Source organism: Paroedura picta, chromosome 5, assembly GCF_049243985.1.
Source record: "Paroedura picta isolate Pp20150507F chromosome 5, Ppicta_v3.0, whole genome shotgun sequence".
In the NCBI taxonomy this organism is placed as follows: Eukaryota; Metazoa; Chordata; class Lepidosauria; order Squamata; family Gekkonidae; genus Paroedura; species Paroedura picta.
In genome coordinates, this window is record NC_135373.1 from 40,868,205 (window position 1) to 40,892,485 (window position 24,281).

Here is a 24,281-nt window from a genome sequence, read left to right on the forward strand (position 1 = left end):
TGAATGGCTAACATCACCATCATCTGAATAGGCAAACACTGCTAAACGCATAATCTACTCCTGACTTTTATTTAGTCCCACCCATCAAAAAAGTTTAAATTTATTTACTTTTTGTTAAACTTTGCAACACCTCTTGTGTGCAGTAGTTGACTGAGGCAGAATGACATCTTAATGGCTGTGAGGGATACGATATGATTCTACCTCAGCACCTAGTAGGCTGGTGCTGCTTTCCCCTAATAACACCAAGGCACAGGAGGGACAAAGACAATACAGCCCTGAAGGGAGAAGATTCTTGAAGCTCAACAGCAGGAAGTAAGAGAAATGGGGTTTTCTTTTAAAGGATGAAGCTGATGTCAGTCACCATCCCTCTCCTCCCAAAGGGATTTGGTTGGGTATTTGGGCCCTCTCCTGGCTGGGACAGATGCCTTCCCTTTTTAGCAGTGCTTCCTACTGATGTAGATAGAAAAACAAAAGGGGGGGGGAAACACACATAGGCAAGCAACAGGAGTTGCAGAGACAATGGGCTCAGCTGTGGCACAGAGGGCATGCCTGACAGACTCTCCCATAATGCACCACTGCCACCTCCCCAACTAAACAGACAACAGAGAGAAACTCCACCAAGGCCCAGCAGCAGGGAGCTCAGAGGCACAGTGAAGAACAGCCTGGTGGCCCACATCAAACAAGTGCTGTTCTAAGCAGAGTTCCACCCTTCTAAGTATGTTGACTTCAATAGATTTAGAAGAGTGGAACTCTGCTTAGGATGGCACCATTTCTACCTCTGGGCTTGAGCTGAAAGACACTTGACAAGATGAGTCTGAGCACTGGATCAGGGACAGCTGAAGGTAGACTGAATGGTGTCTCTCTAATACCAGCTCTCTAACACCAGCTAGCTTGGTATAGTGGTTAGGAGTGTAGACTTCTAATCTGGCGAGCCAGGTTCGATTCTGCACTCCCCCACATGCAGCCAGCTGGGTGACCATGGGCTCGCCACAGCACTGATAAAACTGTTCTGACTGGGCAGTGATATCAGCGCTCTCTCAGCCTCACCTCCCTCACAGGGTGTCTGTTGTGAGGAAAGGAAAGGGAAGGTGAATGTAAGCTGCTTTGAGATTCCTTCGGGTTCAGAAAAGCGGCATATAAGAACCAACTCCTCTTCTTCTTCAGTAATATCAGGGCTCTCTCAGCCTCACCTCCCTCATAGAGTGTCTGCTGTGAGGAGAGGAAAGAGACAGCGAATGTAAGCCACTTTGAGCCTCCTTCGGGTAGAGAAAAGCGGCATATAAGAACCACCTCTTCTTCTACTGCACTGCAGGGCTGGCGATCTCTTCACGCTATTAAGCTTTGCGCGTGAGTATGTGATTTAAGCCTTCTGCCTCAGGCACCGAAATGTCTCGGCCCATCTCTGGTGGTTGGCTGTGTTTTGAGCCGGGGCAGCCAATGAGACAAGACGCAGGTAGCTGGACTATCATGTAAAAAAAAAAAAAGTTTATTGCATTTCATGCAGCTTTTAAATACATGCATTGACTTTATACAGTTAACCAATGACTCGTGTTTGTGTGTCCGAATTCTCTCAAGTGATTCCAAAATAGTGTCAAGCCTCCTTTAAAGCCTTTAGAAAACAGATTTAAACAGGAATGGCTACGGGAAACGGCTTGTTTGTCCTTCTTGAAGCTGCAAATACCAATACTTAGGCATAGGAATTGCTTTACAAAAAAATGCGAACCCTCTTTTTTCTCTCTTCTTGCTCACACAGACACACACACACACACACACACACTGATGCAGTCATACTGAATTACAAAGGTAGGATGTGTTTGTTTAATGCTAAGTCGGGACAACAAGACAAGACAGCAGTTCACTGGTCAAGAGGAGGACAAAGAAAAGATGGCGGGTCGTTGAATTAACAGGAAGTAGAATCACCAGAATGCTTGCCAAATCCCTTTTTGTTTTGTATTTTTAAAAAAGTGGGTACCAGGTAGAATTACAGAGCAATGTATTATTAGCAGTTTCTTTAAAAAAAACAAACAAGAAAAGGAGGAAGAAAAAATATTGCATTATTGTCCATCCAGAGGATCTCTTGCCCTCCCAACAGACTGAAGCTGTTCGTATCAATCGGTTACAGATCACAGCCCTTGATGGCTTTGGATGAAAGGAGGAGATATATAATTGGGGAGGAGCTCTGTGGGGTGGGGGAGCAGGGGGGGGGGAACAGGGCTGAGAAGTGTCTTCGGACCAGGCTGGCAGCGAGGCAGCTCAGTGGGCGCCAAGTTCTGTCCCACCAGTTGGGCCGGCTCAGTCTCCTGTGACCTGGGGGGTCTGTCCATCTGTCGTCGGATTGGTGGATTGGATAAACATGGGCTGGGTGATGTCCTGGCCGGCAGGCATGGTCACTTGCTGGATCTGGTACAGTTGCTGGAAGACAATAATGCAAGGAGATCACTTAGGTTTTCTCCCTTGGATGGATCCAATCCACCCAGTGAATGGCTCCTTCAAAACAGAGATGAAGGCAAATGTGGGAAAGTGTGGCAGGTGGGCGCACTCACCCCCCCCCCCCCCCCGTTCTGCCATTATGAGACTCATCTCTTTGAAGAGCAGCTGAAGCAGATCCTGGAACGCCTACCTGTCCGTCAGTAAACTGGCTGAATTGCTGCTGTCCCTGTTGAACCTCTGTCTGTGCGATCTACAAGACATAATATTGCCAATCCATTTAGACGAGCAGTCCTACCTCTATAGGAAGGATCCCACGCACAAGACTCAGTTAGACAGACACACAATGATGCGGAATACCGGAGGCCGCTCTGAAGCAAGCAGCCACCTCCAGCACCCCAACAAGGCTCTTGTCCTTGGTTGGTGTCCAAGCCCTTTGCAAACATTCAACCTCCACATTGCTCTATTTAACTATTCGCCAGCTGAAGGAGCCCGAGAGAAACAGAGAGGGTTAAGAACTCCCTTGTACGACAGATGCAAGCCCTGCACAGGAAGCGCAAGGCAATTTGCAAAACAAATGCCCTGCACGAGAGACATTACAAGGAAATAAAACCACAGGTGTCAGGGGGATAGGAGGAACAAAGGAATCCTGACGTGCATTAGGTACGCGTGAAATGTTCAGTCCAATTCCCTCGTGTGGAAGCCTAGGCGTGCAGGAGAAGCGAGTCGATGTTCATGTGAGCAGATAAGAAACGGTGTGCCAAGACCACCTGTCCTTAGCTGTAACCTTTCAGATAAGTGAACAAAGAGGATCTTGCCATTTGTCCTTCACTGGTGCCCTTTTTTGAGAGCTGTGTGTGTTTTAAGAAAAAAACGAGATATGAAGGGGGGAGAGGGAGAGGAGGATGAAGCAAGAGAAAGATGACCGGGTTGCACAGCACCGTGTATGAGATGATGCTGAAGATTACAGCTATGCATAATGCAACTGTTAAAAGGTTATTAGCAGCAGTTAAGAGAGTTCTCAGTAGGTACTGGAAATTAAATACAGTGCTTGCACACAAGCCACGGCTGCCTGGAGGCTGGGCAAAAAAGCTGGCCTGTGTAAGGGAGGCCGGAGAAAGAAGGAAGGAATAGGATTTAGCTGAATTTGCTGCACAAAGCTGGTGATGCTGACAGCCACGTTTCCCAGGGCCAGTCTGGAAACTATACCTTTGTTCTGCAAAAGCTGTTATTTGAAAGGGTATGTTTTATTTTAACTGTAAATGCTTAATCCCCGTCTCTACCAGGAAGAGGACAGGGCAAGCAGGCTGGCCAGGTAAGAAGATACAGCTATGCAAACGTCAGAAACAAAACAAAAACACCACCAGGAAATCTTCTTCCCCATCAGTCAAGAGTTATGTCACGAGCTGTGCTCGATTCCTGCAGGACCAATCCACACTGATCGGCCCAACAACACCCACGGGTCCCCCCCTCAGACAACCCCTCCATGACCTGAAGCAGCCTGATCTCCCTGGGGGTTTTGTATAAGTTGTCGTTCTATTTGAAGCCACTGTTGGATTATTATTGTTACTAGGGGCAAAGCCCGTTGTATCAAAGAATACAACGGGCGCTAGAGCGTGGCAGTGGGAAGAGGAAGGGGACGAGTGCCTTCCGATTGGCCCCTCCGCTTGTCAGCCCGGGGCCAAGGGGCCAATCCGGGAGTTTTGATCACGGACACAGCCCACCCCAACAACTCTTACTGTTTTATTAAGAGGGAACAGATGTTATTATGACTGTTATATGTTAAGATTATTCTATGTATTACCCCTGCAATGATTTATGTGAACCGCCCTGAGCTGTATGGGAGGGTGGCATAAAAATTAAATAATAAATACATACATACCTGTTGCGTGTTGGCCGTGAGCGTCTGAATCTGGCCCTGGACCACCTGAGTGCCCGACACAGGCTGAGCCAAACGGATATACTGTAGCTGGCCAGCATTGAGCTGAACCTACAAATGGAGACGGACGAGAGGAAGGAATAAAAGGGTCAATCCAGGCTCATCCTACAGTTGGGGTTGATGTGTGACTCAACAGCACATTCTCCTAAAATCCTTGCTCCTGAAGCCAAATTTCTGGAGTTTATGGATTTCTCCAGCACTCTGTGAAAGCATGCAATATTTGAACAAGTTTTGAGTCCAGTGGCACCTTTAAGACCAACAAAATTTTTATACACTTTTGTGTGCATGCCCATAACATTGTATCTGAGGAAGTGTGCATGCATAGAAAAGCTCATACATAAGGGAAAAACCCTGTATTGGTCTTAAGGGTGCCCCTGGACTCAAAATTGGTTCTGCTGCTTCAGACTAAACTGGCTACTCACTTGAATCCATCCAATATTTGTCCCTCAAAGCAATCACCCCCTGCAGCAACTGTAAATTTTAGCCAAGCACAAGCTTCCACAGGACCATATTTCAGGACTGAAATGTGCCTGCAGGACGGAAGAGACTTTTGTAACCAGAGGCATCTAGTTAGATGTTAACTAGAATAACTAACTAATTGGAGAGCGTGGATGCCCAGCGGCTCAGCACGGTTCTGCTATAGGCAACTGCAGAGTCTCTGGCTCGGAAGAGACCACTTAACATTACATTCTCCTGCCCCTCAAGTTTTTAAGGCTCACTCTCAAATTTGTCTCTGCAAAGCCATTGTTAACATATCCCTAAGGTGCAGCTGGGATGGTTTGCATGCATTTTAGTGCAGATCTTCTGTGAACGTTTTGCATAGCACACATAATGATTTATTATCTCAGGGATTGCCCCCTGCCCCCCCCCATCCTTTTCATGTTGTTTTATGCTTTGCAAATGACACCAGCTTTATAAAGAAAGGCGGAACATGAATAAAATCCAGAGGGCCAATCACCATGTTAAATAAGCTCTGGCTGAAGCGGAAATAGTCTTGAAATTTTACCTGCAGTGCTCAATATTATTTATGGCTCAAACATACCGCACAGAAAGCTAGAATGGTTTTCTTAGCTACAAGACACGACAAGCGACTTTAAGACAGGCAAAGCAAGGGCTTGAGGAGTAACACCCAAGAAGAGGAACTGCCTGGAATGGTGGGAGGCCACTTGGGACTTCTGTGGGATTTCCTTCAAAACGTACTCTCCTTCCCATGCCCCCACCCCACTCATAGCCATCTGTACAGCAGGGGAGCACTTAGAATCCTTCCACGCAGCCAGGTGGGTGCCATACGACCTGCTGCTGTGCTCCAAGAGATCCGCAGTTTGCCTGGGCCGCCCACCCAATACCGGCAGAAAGAGAGGACCGTAACAGGGCAGCTCAGCCTCCCTCCTAAAACCAGCATCCGACTGCCCAGCTCCTCTTCCCTGAAGCACCAAGAAAACTCTACAAAACACAGACAGCCACAGAAGGAGCTGCTGTAGCGGGAGGCGCCCACATGCTGCCTGCTTCTCTACAGCCTCTGCCGTTTGCACAGACATGCTGGTGGCGGTGGCACTGGATCTCTGGAGGAAAATACTTCTAAGCTCTTCCTTAGGATCCTTCCCAGAACTTTGCACCACCCGTTCTTGTGGCTCCCCCCTCCCCCCAACACACTCCCTAGAGTTGGTCAATCACTGGCATAAGTCAACAGCAGCCAAACAGATGCTGACAGCCAGGGTACGTGAGAGCGGGAACGAGAATCCGGAAGGAACCCGGGGAAGACCCGAGCAAGGGAGGGGCTATGGCTCAGTGCAGGGGCTGCATGATGGCCCTTGTTCCAGTCAGCACACCCTCCCCAACACCCACCCATCCCCAAGCTAATCAGTGCTTGGAGAGAGCTTTTCTGCGGCAATCTGGAGCTCACCAGGTGATCAACAAACTGGCCTCCCTACACCGGCAGCAACATCTGCATGCCCCTTCCCAGCAACATCATAGCTCTTTACTCCTCCCTCCTTCCACTGGGCAGAAGGCAGGAGCTTTCTGACTTTCAATGTAAACTGGATTTTGATCTTAACAGTTTCAATTTTTCTTTTGCTGTTTTAACATGTGGTACGTTGCCCTGAGCCCTCAGGGAAAGGCGGCATAAAAATCTGAAAAATAATAAATATTGGAATAAAGAGTTTCACCGGCTCATTGAAAGCAACGGGAATCAGGGGAGGTTTGAGAGAGTGGCCCGGTGCTGATTTCACATGTTCAGAACAGGCCTTTCCAAGAGTTGCCAGGGTGAGTTTGTCGGGGAAGCATGTGAACAAGTGACCCCTTAACTGCATTATGGACGCTCTTTCGGAGCTTCAAAAACCCAAGAGATGAGCGAGGAGGTTGAATACGGAAGAGCTGGCTTGAGAGCAAGGAGGCGACCTCAGAAGGGAACGGCACTGCAAAAGGCAGAGAAGTGAGAAGAGAAAGCATGGGGGCTGCCTAGGCTTTTCCTAATGGCGGGCTGGAGATCCAAGGGACCATCAACTAAAGAGGACAGGCTGGGAGAAGAGGACTGAATGCATGTCCTTGAAGGGGGGAAATGGGGATATGCCCTTTCTGTGACCAGACCTGTGCCTCAGAAGAGAAGCTTTTCTTTGTTAAGTAGACAATATGGAGTTTTATGAAGAAAGACAGACAGAGGGAAGCCCCACTGCAGTCTGCAAATGACCTGCAGGCATCTTACCGGTATTTGCTGGATTTCGCCCGTGTTGGTGATGATCTGCTGCATCACTTGCATGGTCTGCCCGGTCCCGCTCTGTGCCGGCTGCGTCTGCCCTTGTGGCTGCGCCTGGACAATCTGCACCTGCTGGCCCTCGCCCACCTGCATGGTCACGGGGGTGGTCTGCGGGAGGAAAAGAGCACAAGGGGAAGCACCGTGCGCCCAGAGCAGCCGAAAGCAGCATCCCCAGCAACAGGGCCAGCCTTCACTGGCTCCGGGAGCACTGCCAATCCGATGGGAGTGTGTGCATGTGCGCAAACACACACACACACACAGAGGGAAGAAGAAAAGATAACCGCTTTCCACAAAGTCACAATGGGGGAGCACCTGAAACAGTGCAGTGATGGATGACAAGCTGGCATGAGGTTTTCAGTATGGACCGTCAACTATTTTGCTTGAAACATACAGAGAGCGGAAGTGGTCTAGACTTTTATTGACCCACTGCAGGAGCTGCAGTGGTGAACGCCAAATAGCGGCTGTTGCCTTCCTGGTCACACAAGGTCTAAGCAGCTGCGTCCTCAGAGGGAAAATACCGCACTGCTTCCCAATGTGGGCAATCCAGACACACAGTCAGCTGTGCTGTAAGGCCTGAGGGCAAACGCCCACAAACAGGAGACGACTTCTTAGCCCACCTAGAATGAGAGCATGCACAACTCCTACTGCTGAACTAAATTCAATCCCCCCTTCCATGAGGGACCATCCCTTTGCTCCCCACAGATAAATAGCACCCCTTCTATGTAATTCCATCCCCCAAGGGAGGCTTGTCAGGTTATTCTCCTTCTGGACTGCAGTATGGTCCAGGGCATCTGGCAGTGGCAAAGAGCATGCTGGAGGAATTTTTTCCTGGCTGCTCTTTTTGCCACCTTTGTCTGGCTCCTGCTCTCTCTGTCACTGTTTTACGTTTTAATCATCCTTAGAGGGGCTTGATTTTCAAAATGTACAGATATTGCAAAAAGGCAGCTTGGGAACCCAACATGTAGTTTACAGTTTTTTTGGGGGGGACCCACAAACCACTAGGGTCTGGTGGCAAGGCCACAGACGTCCTTCAACATGACCAACTTTGGCAGAATGCCCACTGCATTGTTGAGAGATTTTCAGACTTCAAAGGTTGGCATCCATGAATCTGTTCTGTGAAAGGCAGCAATTTCCCCCCAAGCACAAGGAAAAGCCACCTGATGCAAGGAGTTCCTTGCACTGGTGGAAGGAACTGCCACTGGCAAGCAGATCTACGGGTCCCCAGCCCACCTACTGACCTGCCCCTGCTGAGGCTGCGCAATTATGATCTGCCCGGGCTGGATGGTGGTTGTGGCGGAGGTCGTCTGCTGCCCTTGCTGCTGCCCCTGGACCTGGACGGCGGCAGGCTGCTGAGCAAGCGTGAAGTAGTACTGGACGGGTTCGGCTGGAGTCACAGCCTGGCGCACCTCCTCCTGTGCCACGGAAGAAGAAGAAGAAGATGAAACCAGGATGAAAAGGGCCAGGTTCGGTGGCTGAAGCTCTCCCCTTGCTAGCCTTGGAAAAGGACAGACTCAGGAAATGCGGAGGAAACCAGAGCACTTCTGAATTCTTGAAAAGTCAGCCAACTGTCCTGCTTCCTCGCTAAGAGGCACTTGACGGAAGTTGTGCAGGCGGTCGCAAAGGTATTTCCCTTGCTCTCCTGCTCACAGCAGAGGGTGAATGTCACGTGCAGATGGGGGAACAACACCCAAGATCTTATCGCAACAGAAAGAGGGGAAGCTTATACATCTAGGATTTGGGGGTGGGGGGGGCAGAAACATATGGAAGTGCTCTGAAAGTCTGAGCTCTCTGCATCCTCAGAATGTTACTACACGCAGAAGAGCTGGCAGCCTTTTAACTGAACAGTCGTCATGCTGAAGTGAAATAAATGAAAGGGGGAAATGAAGATCAGGATTCCACTCAGGGCTCATGCGCTGTGAGACCACCGGAAAATAATATTCTCATCACCTGGTAACCCCCTCCCCCAATTCAATTTTTACCTGCTCTTCCTCCACCTAGGGAACGTTATGAACCAGGTGGGATTTGAACTCTGACCTCCCTGATCTTAGCCCAAGGCTCTTATTACAGTGTTTGCTTGCTGTAAAGATAAAATGGAGTGATCCCTTGGAAGAAGGTAGGGACAGAAACTCTGACCAAGAGATATCTCCTACTTGTTTTTTTTTTTTTTTGGGGGGGGGGGGAGAGGGAAGAATGTTTCTTGGTGCTGAATGCCAAAGGGCCAGCTCAGGGTTTCAACTCCTCTCAAAGCACGAGGTTTAAGCAGAGTTGCATCACCACAAGCTGCTGTCCAATCTCCTATGCGACCGGGAAATGTTCAGGACCGTTCCAACATGAATTAGCATTTCCCACAGGACCCAATGAAAGCTCAGATAAATTTGTCCAACAACCCTGATCCAGCTGTTTACAGTTCTTTTTTACCTCCCTCCACTTTGAAGCTCTCCTTGATAACACTGCAAGAAAGAAAAGCCGGGGCCAGGAGCCTTTGTGGAGAGAACTCCAGGCCTAGATCCTGTCCAGGAGGAAGGAATGCAGGATGGCCAGTCCATGGCAGAAGGCGCAAACAGCCTCCTCCCAGCCACCGCGAAGTCACAGCTGAGAGTGTAGGATGTTTACACGTGCTGCTGCATGGGAAATGCCAGGTCTGCTGAGCACATACAATGACCTGGCCAGAGACGGCAACTGGTAGACCAACCTCCGCTGACTGTCCTCTGATCCATAATGGCTGAGAGACGTGATTCGCAGCTGAAGACCAAGGAGTCTATAAAGGCTGAGGCTGGAAGTTGAGAGAAAACCAAGATTTCGTGCCCTCCAAAAGATGATGGCAGCAGTTGCTAAAAGCTAAACACAACTCTGGCCCCCTGAGGCGACTTGCCAGGCTCAATATCCTGTTCCTGCTAAGCAAAAAGGTAGGTAAAACAGAGAAGCCCACTGAATGGGTCAGGATGCCACCAAGTATTCCCAGAGCCCTTCTGAGAGCCCCCTCTTGTACCTGAAGGTCAGAGGCTGCCCAGCACTTCTGCACAGCCAGCATCAAGTTTAACGTTCCCTTGGCTCCAGGAACAAAGTTCGCGTGAGGAGCCTTTGACAGGTTATCCTAAATATTTCAACAGTCATTGCTTAAAGCCAATCTTCTTAACGTGCTTGAAAAAATAAAGAGCATAATTATGTAGAAAACTGTCTTTTTAATGACTTTTCACGTCACAGCTAGGCTTTAAACAAGCCGCTGCTGAAAAATTCATTGTCGCAAAGAAGTCATGCTAACCTCTGTTGAGGGCAGCTCTGGAGTTTAGCGGAGGCCAAGAGACAGCGTTGCCAAGAATGGCTGGAATGGATTCCATCCACGTTGCGTCAGGCTCTCCTATGCAGCCACTGGACTGTGATAAGGCAGCCTCCCCCCCCCGGAGAAGGAGAGCTGGCTAACTTTACAGGGCGGACAGCATTCCTTTATGACACAACGAGGGTGGAAGACCAATTGCTGCAAACAGATGAAGGTCTCGACCTTCTCCTCCTCCTGTGTCTAAGGCCAGACATGGTCCTGTCTCCAGTGAAGGTGGAGCCGACGCAATCGAGCTTGCTCAAGACGACAGCCGAAGGAGAAGCTGTTGCACGACTACGGACAGAGAACGGGCTGCCACGGCAGCTGTGGGCAGGACACGGCCTGGCTCAAACTGGTTCAGGTGTGGAGCCATTTTAGCCCGGAGCATTTGTGAAACATTAACCAGGAATGCAAGTGATTAAGATGCAGAGGGTGCCTCCATCCTGCCCCAAAGCTCCTGGAGCCTGAAATGGTGCAATCATTAAGGGAAGTTGCAGCTGGCCCCGGTGTACATTCTCCTGGGGCAAAGTGAACTCCAAAGCAGCACCCGGCATTTTTTAAGCCTTGGCGGAACCGAGGAAGGACTGCTTTGGAATTCACAAAGGATGGAGGGAAACACAGAACAACCCTTCTGGCTGGAATGGGCCTGACGATTCCTCACAGGATGAGGGCACCATGGTGGCTATCCCGTGGAGGACAAAATTATGGCAAATCCTGCGGTGGACCATCAGGGGGTGTCAGGGACCTTGAGGCCTGCTGTGGCTCCTGTACCAGAACCCACCACCAGAACTTGAGGTTGATTGCTGAGTGGTCCATGACGGTGAGTGGCTGATCATCATCCCCAAAAGCAAAGATGGCAGAAAACCTGGGCAGAAGCACAGTTCAGACCGTGGCAAGGATGACTAGCTGACTATGAGGCATCTGGAGACCTAGAACCACCACAAGGCTTTGCAAAAAACCCAGTGTGGCTCAGTAAATCCTGTAAGTTTCCGAAGGATTTGTTTCAACTGCAGTAATATAGAGTCTTATCTTTCAACTGGAGGTCAACATTAAGCCGAACGAAAAGGAAAGTATCTTGTCTTTTCTGTTACTCAAGAGACTTTGAGCTCTCCCTGAATTTACTGGCTGCGTGCAATTATCATACAACCGAGGAAGTCCAATGAAGCCATCTTGTACCTAGCACACTAGCCTTGGTTCTATTTGGTGGTTACTATTCAAGAAACTGAAGACAAGATACTTCTTGCTCAGCTTAATGTTGACCTTCAATTGAAATCTAAAACTATATTATTATAGTTGAAATGAATTCTTTGGAAACTTACGGGATTTATGGACACACATGTATCCCCCTCCCCTTGTTTTTGAAGGATGCTGGACAAGATCCATTGCTCCTACAAGAAGCCTCTGGCTGTTCTAGGATCAGCAGCTCCGATAGCTCTGGCTACCCCTGCCTTGACTTCTTCCTGCCTCTGGCCCCTGAGTATGGCTGGGGCACCTTCCGAGTGTTATGGCTGAAGAAGATGCTTCTGGTTAGCTCCCGAATGTGTACCACAGTTCTGCCTGCAGATCTTTGGAGCCCGTTAGCAGCAAAGAAAAGTAACTCTCCCACCTGAGATTTTGAAGGACGGGGGTAAAAAACTCAACCTCTTGCAACCTGATGGTTATGACAACTCTTTGGGTTGTGTTTTTAATGCACTTATTATAACACCGATATCCTGCCTTTCCTCTTGGTTCAAGATGGCTTACAATACATAATAATTTTAAACATCCCCAGCTAAAATCAAAGAGAAAATAATAACCGCCAAGTCCTTCCCATCTCTATTCAAAAGAAGAGTTGATTCTTATATGCCACTTTTCTCTACCCGAAGGAGTCTCAAAGTGTCTTACGTTCGCCTTCCCTTCCCTCTCCCCACAACAGACACCCTGTGAGGTGGGTGAGGCTGAGAGAGCCCTGATATTACTGCTTGGCCAGAACAGCTTTATCAGGGCTGTGGCGAGCCCAAGGTCACCCAGCTGGTTGCATTTGGGGGAGCGTGGAATCAAACCTACCTTGCCAGATTAGATGCGCCCATTCCTACCCACTACGTGAAGCTGGCCCCTTAAAAGCAAACAGGCCAGTTTAACTTGCCACTTGTTTGCAACATAATATTATTGTTTGATTATTAATGCAGATTGTTTCATGCACGGTTCATAAGTTCAATGTAAACTGTCCTGAGCCCCCGGGGAGGGCGGTATATAAATATAATAAATAAATAAATATTCCCATGATCACTGAATGAAAGTACTTTTGTTTGGGGCACAATTTCTTGTTCCAAGTTCAAGCAGTAGCACAACCCCCTGCATCTGTTTTTGTGGGTAGGTTACACTGCAAGGGTCCCCTGAATGCCAGCCCTGAGTAGCAGTGAAGCGTTTCCACTAATGCCAGCCCTGTTCGCCCACTACCGGCTGGACAGGATGCCTCCACTATGTTCTGAACTACGGGGGATTTCCAAGTCTCCTAGCGGAAGAGATTAGTCTAGTGATATGAGACTGCTGAGGCAAAGCCACAAAAGGAGTCCTGTGGCACCCAAAAGATTAACAGACCTTTTGCTGCATAAACATTTGTGGACCAGCATGCCATTTTATCAGCTGCGCAAGGATTCAGTCAGGCATCTGACGAAATGGGCCATGGCTCATGCAAGCTTTTGCTATAATAAAGAGACTCATTTTTAAGGCGCGCAAAATTCCTGTTTGCTTTTCTGGCATCGTTGTGCCAGCCTCTTCCAAAATTCCACGCATATGCAGGAATGGAATTTGGAAGCAGGCGCTCCCTGTGGTCATCGGATGACAGAGGCCCAAGCTGCTGTATTGATATGGGATTGAATTTCAAAGGGAGCGGGTGGCTCTTACAGTGATCCTGGAGATTCCAGCTTCCTTGGAGCTGGGGAATCAGCACTATCTTAAACACTCCAGCAGAAGCTTTGAGAGAGCCTCGGACCTTCACAGCAGCAGTCTTGAACTAAAAGGAAGAAAACGGCCCCCACATGATCTCCCGTTCCCCTGGTTCGATGCATCCAGCAGGAAGAGCTTCACAGCAGAAAAATAATTAGTGATCCGACAACTAGCTGCAAGAAGCAATGAGTAAACACTGTTTGTGCCTCTCCTCGCTCCACTTGAAAAGTATACTAGACTGGCCGTTAACCCTCTAATTTTCTCCCTGTCCTAGCAGGGGACTCACCAAAAAAGGAGTGTTTACTGTTGCTGCAGACACAGACTGAGATCACCTCGTTCAGAGGCACCCAAAGACCACCAGGAAAATCTCTGCAGAGGAACACAATGGCAGACCACCTCTGCTTTGCACTCGCCTTAAACGTCCCGTGTTGGGGTTGACCGAGGTTTGATGGCCGTTATGACTGTAATCCACAGGTTTGCTACATATCAAACACAACTCTGTGAAACTTAAAATGCGCTCACATTTGTTCCATGGCACCTTGGGCTTTCTTCTCTCTGTGGTCTCCCCCAGTACTAAAAATTAGAGTGCAGCCCCCTTGAGGGCAAAGACCTACGGCTGAGACTGTGGAAAGCAGCACACAGTTGCATATTATCAGTAGCAACAAAATGAATACACAACTTCACTGCTGCAAGAAGGCCAGCTGGCTTGTTTGCGTGGTGTTCTCCCACAAACGCGGTTTCAGCCCCAAGAAAGACGAGTGGAGGCGGGAAGATGTGGGTGAGGAACCCCGTAGGCCTCCCTGATCTCCTTGGCGGAAAAGCAATAAGCGGATCAGTACAAATCAGTGTATTGACAGCCACTTGACCCCAATGGTGTGGGCCTACCTGGGATATTTTTGTTGATGGTGTGTTCCCTTTAGTACCGGTGGTGAACATTGTGGCTTGCAAGCTGATCCTGAACAGGTGCTGTGCCTGCCGAGTTGCCTCCCCCTAAAAGGCTCTTCGACACAATCCCACGGCTGTTCAGGAGGACTGTGGCAGCCTGCTGCTGTAAACATCCGACTGAAAGCCCTTCTCAGCACTGTACAGCTTCCAGTCAAGGATGTTTACAGGAGCGACGACGGCCCAGAAAAGGCACCGGAGACGGCAGTCCTAGGGTAAGAAGCCAACTGCGGGGAGGAAGTGGTCCTCAAAGCTTCCTGGAGGGACCAAACTCCTCTAGAGAATGGCAGCGCCCATCATTATTCCCTCTGCACAGTGACGCTCTTTTTAAATGGAAGTTTTCAAAGCGTTTGGCCCAAAATTGAGCCGTGAGAAAAACCACCAGTAGCCATTACTGCTTTTCCTGACATCTGATCTCTAAATTCGGCACAAACGAGGCCAAGAAGAACCGCCACATGCAAACATCAAGGGGCCTTGAACTTTGATGAGTGAACACAGCGCCTCCTAATTCGTGCGCCAGGCAAGCCATCACCTGGAATCAGCTCCCAGCATTGCGTGCAGATTATTGCTTATGTAACGGAAGTCCGCTGTGTGGGTAATCAAGTGCCGAATTGTGTACTGTGCCTGTGTGTGTGTGTGTGGGGGGGGGGAGGGCTCAGCACTTCAAAATCAATACGCATGCTGCTTTCTGCGATTTCTAAAACATTCAATTACCTGCCTCAAAAGCAGCAGCCATGCCGCTTGTCACACTGACAAGACAGAAGAAAGACCAAGGGCTTAAAAGAACAAGCTGTGGTGAAGGCCGCTGGGTTGCCAAACTCTGGCCTGCTCAAAAGCAGGGAGCAGCTGTAGCTGGGGTGTGCATGACAGGTTAGCAACAGGAGTGGCTGTACGCTGTGGCAGATATTCCAGGATGGGGAGCAACTTGCATTGACAGGCAGCAATTTCAACACCAACGTAGCCCTCATATCCAGTCGCGGGGAGAAGTGGGGTGCCAGCATCCTGCGCTTTCCCCGTCCCTTAGTGTTGTTGTCAGGCCCCTTATTTACATCCCTGCCCAGGTTCTGGCTGTTCTAAGTGGCAGCGGAAGCTAAAGCACTTGAAGTTCAACCTTATGCTGCACCCAGCCTTCTACGCTTCATAGCCTAATGCCACATCTTAGCATGACCTTGTCAGAACTGGGAAGCTGAGCATGGTTGGCCACGGTTAATACCACCATGAAAGGCTGGGGCTGCCGTGGTAAGGCAGGCAATGGCAAACCACCTCTGCTCATCTCCATGGTCTTGGGAATTGTCCGTGAGCTGGCTGTGACTTGAGAGTCTGCAATTATTACTATTAGCATTAGCATCATTATTATCCTGTGCTTGGCCGCCTACAGCCTCTGCCTACAGCCTACAGCCTAGTTTGCCCAAAGAAACACCACTAGGAAGGGTGTGACTGACAATAAGCTTGACAGAACAAGAATCCCATTTCTATTCAATCATCCTCCCGGCCCCGCCTCCAAATGAGGGAAAAATAATTTCTGGCCTCACCTGGCGTTTGGGAGGTTTAAGCTCATCCCTTGGAACGATGTCAATGAGAAAGTCAAACTGATCAAACTTCGTTATGGCCATGGCAATGTCATTCCTCTGCAAGGAAGAAGAAGAGGGAACAGTCAGAAATCTCTGCATGTGGGCTGGACACTGCCTTGCTCAGCTGAACAAGCCACAGAGCCTCAGAAGCACTGGAGTACAGATGGCAATAAAGGAACAGAACCTCAACACTCAGAACCATTAAGACCGGCAACGGAAAAGTTATTTTTGAACTTTCCAGACCTTTGTTCTTTGTCAGTCTGCAAAAGCAACCAAATGCAGGAGTCCTGTAGCTCTTCTTAACTGTATCCATATCATGCCTCTATATAAGCAAAAAAATCTGTCTGATGACATTACGGGCTGGTTAAATAAACTGATGGAATGTGGGACGATTGCAGTGCTTGGCTTTAGTGGTTAAGAGCAGCAGCTTCTAATCTGGAGAGCTGGGTTTGATTCCCTGCTCCTCCACATGCAGCTGGCTGGATGACCTTCTGCTGGTCAAAAACCTTGTTACAGCTGTTCTCCCAGAGGTCTCTCAGCCTCACCTACCTCAAAGGGTGTCTGTTGTGGGGAGAGGAAGGGAAGGCAACTGTAATCCTTCAGGTAGTGAAAAGCAGGATATAAAAACCAACTCTTCTTCTATTTGATGCCCAATAAAACAACATCAGAATTCAGAAGAAAATGGAGTCTATATTAGATTATACTGACCAGTAAAAATTGAGATGAAAAGAAATAATTTAGACTGTGTATGTGGGGAAAATGCAGTATGTTGTTATAGTAGGGTGATGCAAAAAAAACAACAACAACATATGTATTGTCAAATGCCACTTCATGCTTATCTTTTCTTCAAATAGTAGTTCTGTCAAACGTAATATGTAGTATTTCTCTTTTCTGAATAAAAACTTTCTTTTAAAAACATAGAAATAATGTCATGTCTTCCTACAGGATTAAAAATGTAAGAAAATTCATTTAAAAAACTGTAAAATTATTTTAAGTAAAGTTTAAATAAAGCAATTGGGAGCCTTAAAACAAAACAATCAAACAAAAACAGAAAATAAAGCTGTTTGATGCCAGTGAGTTCAGATCTACAAATGCTATAAACATTACTGAGTAGACTCTGAAGCTTCTGAATTCCATTTCCCTTCTGAAACTCTTATTCTATTTCCCTTAAGCTCATCATGGCATAGAACTCCAGATCTCAAGAAGCTCACCTTTCCACTTTATTCTAAACCGAGTTTTTAACCCACCCCTGATGTGGAGAGCACCTGGCCATGCAAATGAGACTGTACAGTTTAGAAATGAGCAGACAGAGTAACGTTTCAATTTTACTTATTGATAACTGTATTGTAGAGCAGGCAAGGTCAAACTGTGACTCTCCAAGATGTCAGTGGACTACAATTACTATGAGCCCCTGCCAGCAGCATGCTGGTAACTGTAGTCCACGAACATCTGGAGAGCCACAGTTGGGCCGCCTCTATTACACAGTCTCAGCAGAGCCTTTGGATCAGCCAGAGCAATGTGCCTTTATCCAGGAGGTGCAATACAAGAATGAATCTCTCTCTCTCTCTCTCTCTCTCTCTCTCCCTCCCTCCCTCCCTCCCTCCCTCCATCCATCTTCCAAACTAGAACTCTTGGAAAGATGTAAATGTGCTGCCAGGCCCAAGCCCGTTTAGTTCTGCTCAAAAAGCCATGCCCAAACATTTAAAAAAACTATCCTACCCATTAACTGGGACATGCCGCTGACAAGAAAAATAGTTCCAGTCGCTTGACATGGGATAATTTTCCAAATAAAACACCGTCCCCAGATTAACCTGTGCAACATTGCGAACTGCACAGAGAGCCAAGGGTTCTTAAACAGGACTGCTGCCAGGATTTACGCACCCTTCCTCCTCGCTACGCTGAAGTAAATCAATAGCTACCCGAGCTACATTATTCTAGCATCAGCTTTTCGGACTGAGTCCCACCTCCTCAGAAGCAAGAGCATAAGTTCAAGGAGCAAGAGCATTTAAGAGAGATTTTGAGAGACATTAAAAGTTGTTTTTGTTGCCTTCAAGCTATGTCTAAATATTAAACTGGCCCAGTTGCACTAATTAACCAGAATAGCCTAGCTGAGATTCTAAGAGGAATTTTTCCTTGGTGATTGCACAGAGGTTCAGTGGAGGCTCCTAAAAGGAACACAAGCTGAAGCCAGAAGCTCAGTGTGGTGCTTTTCTTCCTGAGAGTTTGCAAGCGATGGCCTGCCCTCACTATACTGTGGCACAGTCCTGATGCTCAGTGGTCCCCAACTTTTTATCACTGGGAATCGGTCAACGTTTGACAATTTTACTGAGGCCCGGGGGGGGGGGGTAGTCTTGCCGAGGGACGTTGCCGCCCCCTGAGCCCCTGCTCCACTTACTTTCCTGCCGCGCCCCTGACTTCCCGCTGCCTGCTGGGGGGCGCTGCCAGCAGCAGCTGCGCAGTGCCATGCTGAGGGGGAGCTCCAGCCATGGCGGCCGCTGGAGAGCACCAAAGGTGAGCTGGCAGCAGTCGGGGAGGAGGAGGAGCCATGGCCCGGTACTGACTGATCTACAGACTGATACTGGTCCCCGGACCGGGGGTTGGGGACCACTGCTGATACTGACAAGCTGCTGATGCCACCGCTTTTCTGTCTCCAGTGTTGGTGGTGCTCAGCAAGTGGGAGGGAAGTTACTTTATAGGGTTATCTGGAAAATCTTTAATCCAATTTCTTCTATATATGCAGCACTCAAAACAGCTCTGGAAAAAATTAAAAAACCCACTTAAAGGCATCTCTAAAATAACTAGTAAGATAAACAAGGCAGGAACAGCAAATGAAATAAAAAGTGTGGTGGCAGCAGAGAGCAGTAAGATAATGACAGCTGCAAAAATGAAAAACTGCACCAGAGGATCACATTTGGAGACGATGACATGGAGTTGGTTTTTATACCCTGCTTTTCACTATTCAGAGGAGCCTCAAAGCAGCTTACAATCGCTTTCCCTTCCTTTCCCCCACAACGACATCCTTCTGAGGTAGTTGGGGCTGAGAGAGCTCTGAGAGAACTGACACTAGTTCAGGGTCACTCAGCTGGCTGTAAGTCGAGGAGTGGGGAAACAAACCTGCTCCTCCAGATTAGAGGCCACTGCTCTTCACTATGACACCACTCTGGCTCCAGATCCAGCTTCAAAATCCATGTTTGAAATAAGGTTTTGACAGAATGCCCACAGGCACAGAGCAAGGGAGTGGGGCCTGGAGGCACCTTGAGACAGAGAACTCCACTGTTTGCTCAAAACCATGGGCTGATGCAATGTTGGGTTTCAGCCTGTCTTACAGACCTGTTTCTGCATCGGAATTGCTCTTTGGGAGAAAAGCAGATTAAAGGAAAAAGGTGGCAGAGAAGGGAGCCGAGTCCCCCTTCTTGTCTTCAGATTCTTCTTTGCAAAGCAGGCCCCTGTGCACTAGCAAACTGGGAAAAAGGTGTTTTATTCGCAAGTTAGCCAGTATAGACGCTTATCCTCTCCTGATCCCTCTGCAAAAAAAACAACAACAAAAAACCGAAAAAGGCAAATGAGATGCATGACTCCTGAAGACAACGTAAAAACAAGCCTTCTGTTACCTGCAAAGTCCTGCGTTTGTTGTCTTCTGTGTGGATCCATGCTCGCAACGTCAACTCTGTGATGAATATCTGGGCAGCCTTGGCAAACAGCACAGGTGCTTCAGCGCTGATCATCTGCAAGCAACAATATCTATTTTACTCCCACTGCAAAAGCCCCCCAAAGATCTCGCTTCATTAAAACCTGATGGATGCCTTATCCAAATACAGGCACAATAGCTGTCAAGGTGCTTATTACACTTTTGTTTATTATACTGCGCTCACACCTCGTCCCGAGGAGCTCAGAATGGCAGATGTGAATTATCCCATTTTGTTCTGCCAAAATCCTGTGAGGAAAAGGAAGGGAAACGTATGGGCCACAGTCATCTGCTGAGCTTTGTGGATAAGCAATGCTTTAAACTCCATGGTCCAGCTGAAAGACTGTCAGCTACACAGACCTGACTCTAAATTTGGAAAGTTACAAGATAAAGAAGTCTCGAGGCCTTTCCAAGCCAAGATGCTGCAGGATACCAAAGTGAAGCGCTCTGGAGGGAGCTGTGAAAATCAGCCCCTAGTCTCCTAAAGCAGGGGTAGTCAACTTGTGGTCCTCCAGATGTTAGTGGACTTCAATTCCCATGATCCCCTGCCAGCGTTTGCCTAAAGGGTATGGAGATCCCTGGGTTTGCACTTCTCGTAACATAGAGAAATATGCTATGTGCCCTTGTCACTTAAGAAGAGGCATTACGTTTCCCAAAAGACTTGCACAGCAGGTCAACTTCCTTTTGCTCCAAACCTGACAGTGAGCCCCAAGGTTTACCTCTTGTTGCTTTTCAAATGAACGGTCCAGCTACGCTCAGGGTGAGTGTGGAAACACAGTTCGTCCTGGGAGGTTTCTCCCTGGATGTGTGTTTTTGTTAATTGCACCGATATCCTGCCCATTTACTTACCAAGTATTTGCAAAACGGAAAGTAAAGCAATAACATGAATTGAATAATAAAAAGCCAACCATATTAAAAAAATAAAACAAACACAATAAAGAGCAGCTGTATGGAAGAGGAGCAGGTGGAGACCCGTCAGCCGTAATTAAGCAGAAGAAAAGAAATCTTAAGCTAGCGATGGCAAATTAGTTAGTCCAATATTCGAAACAATTTCAAAACGGATTCCCAGGCATAGTTTTCGATATCTTCATCAGTGATATTCTCAATACTGATAATAACTTTAATCTTCTCTAATTTTATTTTTATAGGTGATGAAATTATATAGAAAATAACTTAATCTGTGATAAAGTCTTGGTTTCTGTAGTTCAATCCCCAAATGGGCCCATAATATCCAAATCTGTAGGGGTCTAATATTCATATCACAATGTGTAATTACTCTACAGCTGTGACCCCTGCTGGAGAGTAATTGCACATTGTGAAATTAATATTAGTAGCATTAGTAGCATTAATAGTATTGGATCAGGCCAACGACCCATCCTGTCCAACACTCTGTGTCATACAGCGGCCAAAACACAGTTGCCATCAGGAGGTCCACCAGAATGATGAGAACTCCAGAAGCCGTCCCACTGTTGCCCCCCAAGCACCAAGATCTGAGTCTGTCCAGTGCTTTGGGAAGGGGACATACCCTTCCCCCCAACATATGCTGCCTTGAATTCCATAATAGGAGAAAGGCAAGGCATAAATGTATTAAGAACAATAAATAATAAATAATATGGGCCAATGCAAAGAAGTCCTCTTTCCTGAGGAGGGGGTGGGTAGGAGGCGGACAAGGATTTACAAATACACTGATGGACAGTCCTACAACTCCTTTGGCATGGGGAAAGTCTTCGCAACCTCCTATGGCCTGCTTCCATTTCGGGCTGCAAGATCTGGCACTACAAGTCCACTGCCCCCTGCAAAAAAACCCTCTCATCACTTTCATTCCCTACAAGGCTTTCCTCTCTAGTTTCAGCACAATATTTCATGCTGTAGTTTGAGACGTGGCCCAACGGAAAGCCAGGCTGCGCTTTCTAACTTCGGGGGAGAAGCAGTGAAATCAAAGGAGCTCAGAAGCCATTCATAGACTGTATGTCAGGTCAAAGATTTTGCCTGGAGTTTACCTTCACGTCTTCATCGAGTTTCATGATCTTCTTAATGCGTGCCAAAGGAAGCTCCTGGACTCTGAAGTCTTTCTGCGGAGTTAAACAAGGAAAGAGAAAGGTTGACAGGGCCTCTGCTAGCCAGCATTCAACACAGGAGCGGAGGTTACCCAACTGTATCAATAAGAAACAGGCAACTCTTTCAAGGTTTAGAAATGTATTGTACCCCGAAGGAGATGACCCATCAATCCCCCGTGAGACGGCACTTGATGCTTCCTTTCATTAGCAATCTGCTTCTACCGTTACACAAGAAACCTATATTTCTAAAAGGCACAATCTGGTTCCTATAACACAAACAGGATCTCTGGGAAGAAAGAAAACACAGGATTCAATATACTAGGATGGCTTTCATGCATTTTCAACCAGGCGTGTGCATTAAACTATTTGTTTGTTTGTTTGTTTGTTTATTTATTATATTTATATAACGCCCTCCCCGGAGGCTCAGGGCGGTTTACATAGAACATAAGAACAATACATGAAATGGTCTATAACATATGAATAACTGTACAATAATATTAATAACTCATAGTTGTAACAATATAGCAGTATAACAATATAAACCGTATAAACAATGCAACAGTGCGAACAGGTCCAGAGCACTCTGGTGGAGTTCTGAGAGGGAGGGGGGAGCAGGGGCCCTTCAGTCGCTGTTGGTTATGCCTGGTCTCAACCAAATGCCTAGAACCGAACTAGAAGGCATGCTGATCACCACCCAGCTAAACTTGGGAAAGCAATGTCTTACCGTCATTTCCCAAAATCAGGAAAAAGGGCACAAGCTTGAAGGCCCAGACCTAAGTTGGGGATGAACTGCATGCTGCTGCTGACTTGCTAATACAAAAACGACTCCACTGCCAAAGAAGAGCTGGGGTTTTTTTTACACCCCACTTTTCACTACCCAAAGGAGTTCTAAAGCGGTTTACAAACCACTTTCCCCTTCCTCTCCCCACAACGCACACCCGGGGGCTGAGAGAGCTCTAAGAGAACAGTTCTAAGAAAACTGTGACTAGCTCAAGGTCATCCAGCTGGCTGCACATGGAGGAGAAGTGGGGAATTAAACTCTGATTAGAGGCCACTGCTCTTTAACCACAACACCATGCTGGCTCTCCTAGACCGCTTTGGCTCTCATTACTGCTGTACCCTTCATCTCGTCTCGTGTTCTTTGGTTTGTAAGCACAGCTTTACCAGAAAACTTGTCTCCCTGTGGGAGACACATTCTTTGAGAGATGTGGGACCCGGAGCACATGAACGGCTTGAAATAGTCAACATTAAGCACTGGGAACCGGGCTCAGAAAACAAACAGAAAGAACAGTCAGTTACTACAGAAAAGGCTGCTTATGTTCATGCTTCCCCAACTCCAGAAGCGAAATGCCATCTGGCTTTCATGCCCTTCAAAGGCAGCTTCACTGCAGGTTCTGGTAGTCGGTCCTCAAGGTTACAAAAGCAAGAATGACGGTGCTTAAAAACTGAGTACAGGAAGAGTCATATAAAAATGATAACATGGGCTCCTAAACACAGCTGATGTGTATCTAGCTAGTAGCAAAACGAAACTTAGCAGCACACCCTAGCTGGAAGGTTGCTCTGTGACTGGCACTCAACAGTTAAACCAGTTCCCCAAGAGCACCCAGATCCCCTTGCCACCAAACAGGAAAGTGATGTTGAATATTATGTGTTTGTATATTGTGAATACTGGAGTAAAATCTAGTAATCACAGTAGACATCTTGGGCAGGGTTCTCAAACAGATCTATGGGACTTGGGGGGGGGGGAGTCATCCCTTCAGAGGTCTGCAACAACATCTGCAGTGGAAGAAAAACTCCCTTGGAAGACAGTGTGGCGATTGAGAGTCAGCTTGGTGTCTTGGTTCACAGCAACAGCCTCTAATCTGGAGGACCAGGTTTGATTCTCCACTCCTCTTCCACATGCAGGGACCTTGGGCCAGTCACAGTTCTCTCAGAGCTCTCTCAGCCTCAGTTCATAGGGTGTTTGTTGTGGGGAAAGGAAGGGAAGGCGCTTGTAAGCTGCTCTGAGACTCCTTTGGCTTACAAAAACCAGCTCTTCTTTCTCCGCAATGAGCAGCCAAGCACAAGGGCTGGCTGTGCTCCACTTGTAGTTCAGACGGCATGAGTGTGAGGCCCAAGACAGCTGGCCAGCATGTTACGTGAAGCACACATTCATCCTAGAGCACACCTTGGAATCTGCTGCAGCCTATACGGATTCCACAGTGCCTTAGAGCAGGGGCAGTCAACCTGTGGTCCTCCAGATGTCCATGGACTACAATTCCCATGAGCCCCTGCCAGCAAACGCTGGCAGGAGCTCATGGGAATTGTAGTCCATGGACATCTGGAGGACCACAGGTTGACTACCCCTGCCTTAGAGAGCTCAATGCCAGAATGCCCTGAAAGAAAAAACACTGGTTTGGGGAAATCAGCAAAGAGGTCTAACAACCACTCAGAAGTTCTGACTCTCACCGAAGTCAGGCACTGGGCTGAAATGGGCCTCGTGTCGCTCCTGTTTGTTTTGCTGGGGGTGGGGAGTGGATCACATCTAAGATCATTGTAGCACGGCCGCCAAGAAGACATCAGGATTGCAGGAAACAGTGGGAAAGCTGAGTGCTCCTGGGGACTGTTCTGCCTATGCCATGTTGAGGACTTCATTTGCATAGGCAGATACACATGCAGAGAGCA

At 47.9% G+C, this 24,281-nt stretch overlaps 1 protein-coding gene across 3 annotated transcripts in view; it reads right to left on the minus strand.

Annotated features, from left to right (window-relative positions):
* Positions 1 to 1,463: 1,463 nt before the first annotated feature.
* NFYC (nuclear transcription factor Y subunit gamma) overlaps positions 1,464 to 24,281 on the minus strand; it is a 61,819-nt gene continuing 39,001 nt past the window's right edge. For all 3 annotated transcript variants that reach the window (XM_077337478.1, XM_077337477.1, XM_077337480.1), the window contains exons 3-10: positions 21,561 to 21,632; positions 19,487 to 19,600; positions 15,837 to 15,932; positions 8,357 to 8,530; positions 7,068 to 7,226; positions 4,310 to 4,417; positions 2,621 to 2,680; positions 1,464 to 2,412 (exon numbers count right to left, since the gene is read on the minus strand). In XM_077337478.1, coding sequence (XP_077193593.1) covers positions 2,293 to 2,412; positions 2,621 to 2,680; positions 4,310 to 4,417; positions 7,068 to 7,226; positions 8,357 to 8,530; positions 15,837 to 15,932; positions 19,487 to 19,600; positions 21,561 to 21,632 — 903 coding nt within the window. In that variant the 3' untranslated portion in view covers positions 1,464 to 2,292. The remainder of the gene's footprint in view (positions 2,413 to 2,620; positions 2,681 to 4,309; positions 4,418 to 7,067; positions 7,227 to 8,356; positions 8,531 to 15,836; positions 15,933 to 19,486; positions 19,601 to 21,560; positions 21,633 to 24,281) is intronic.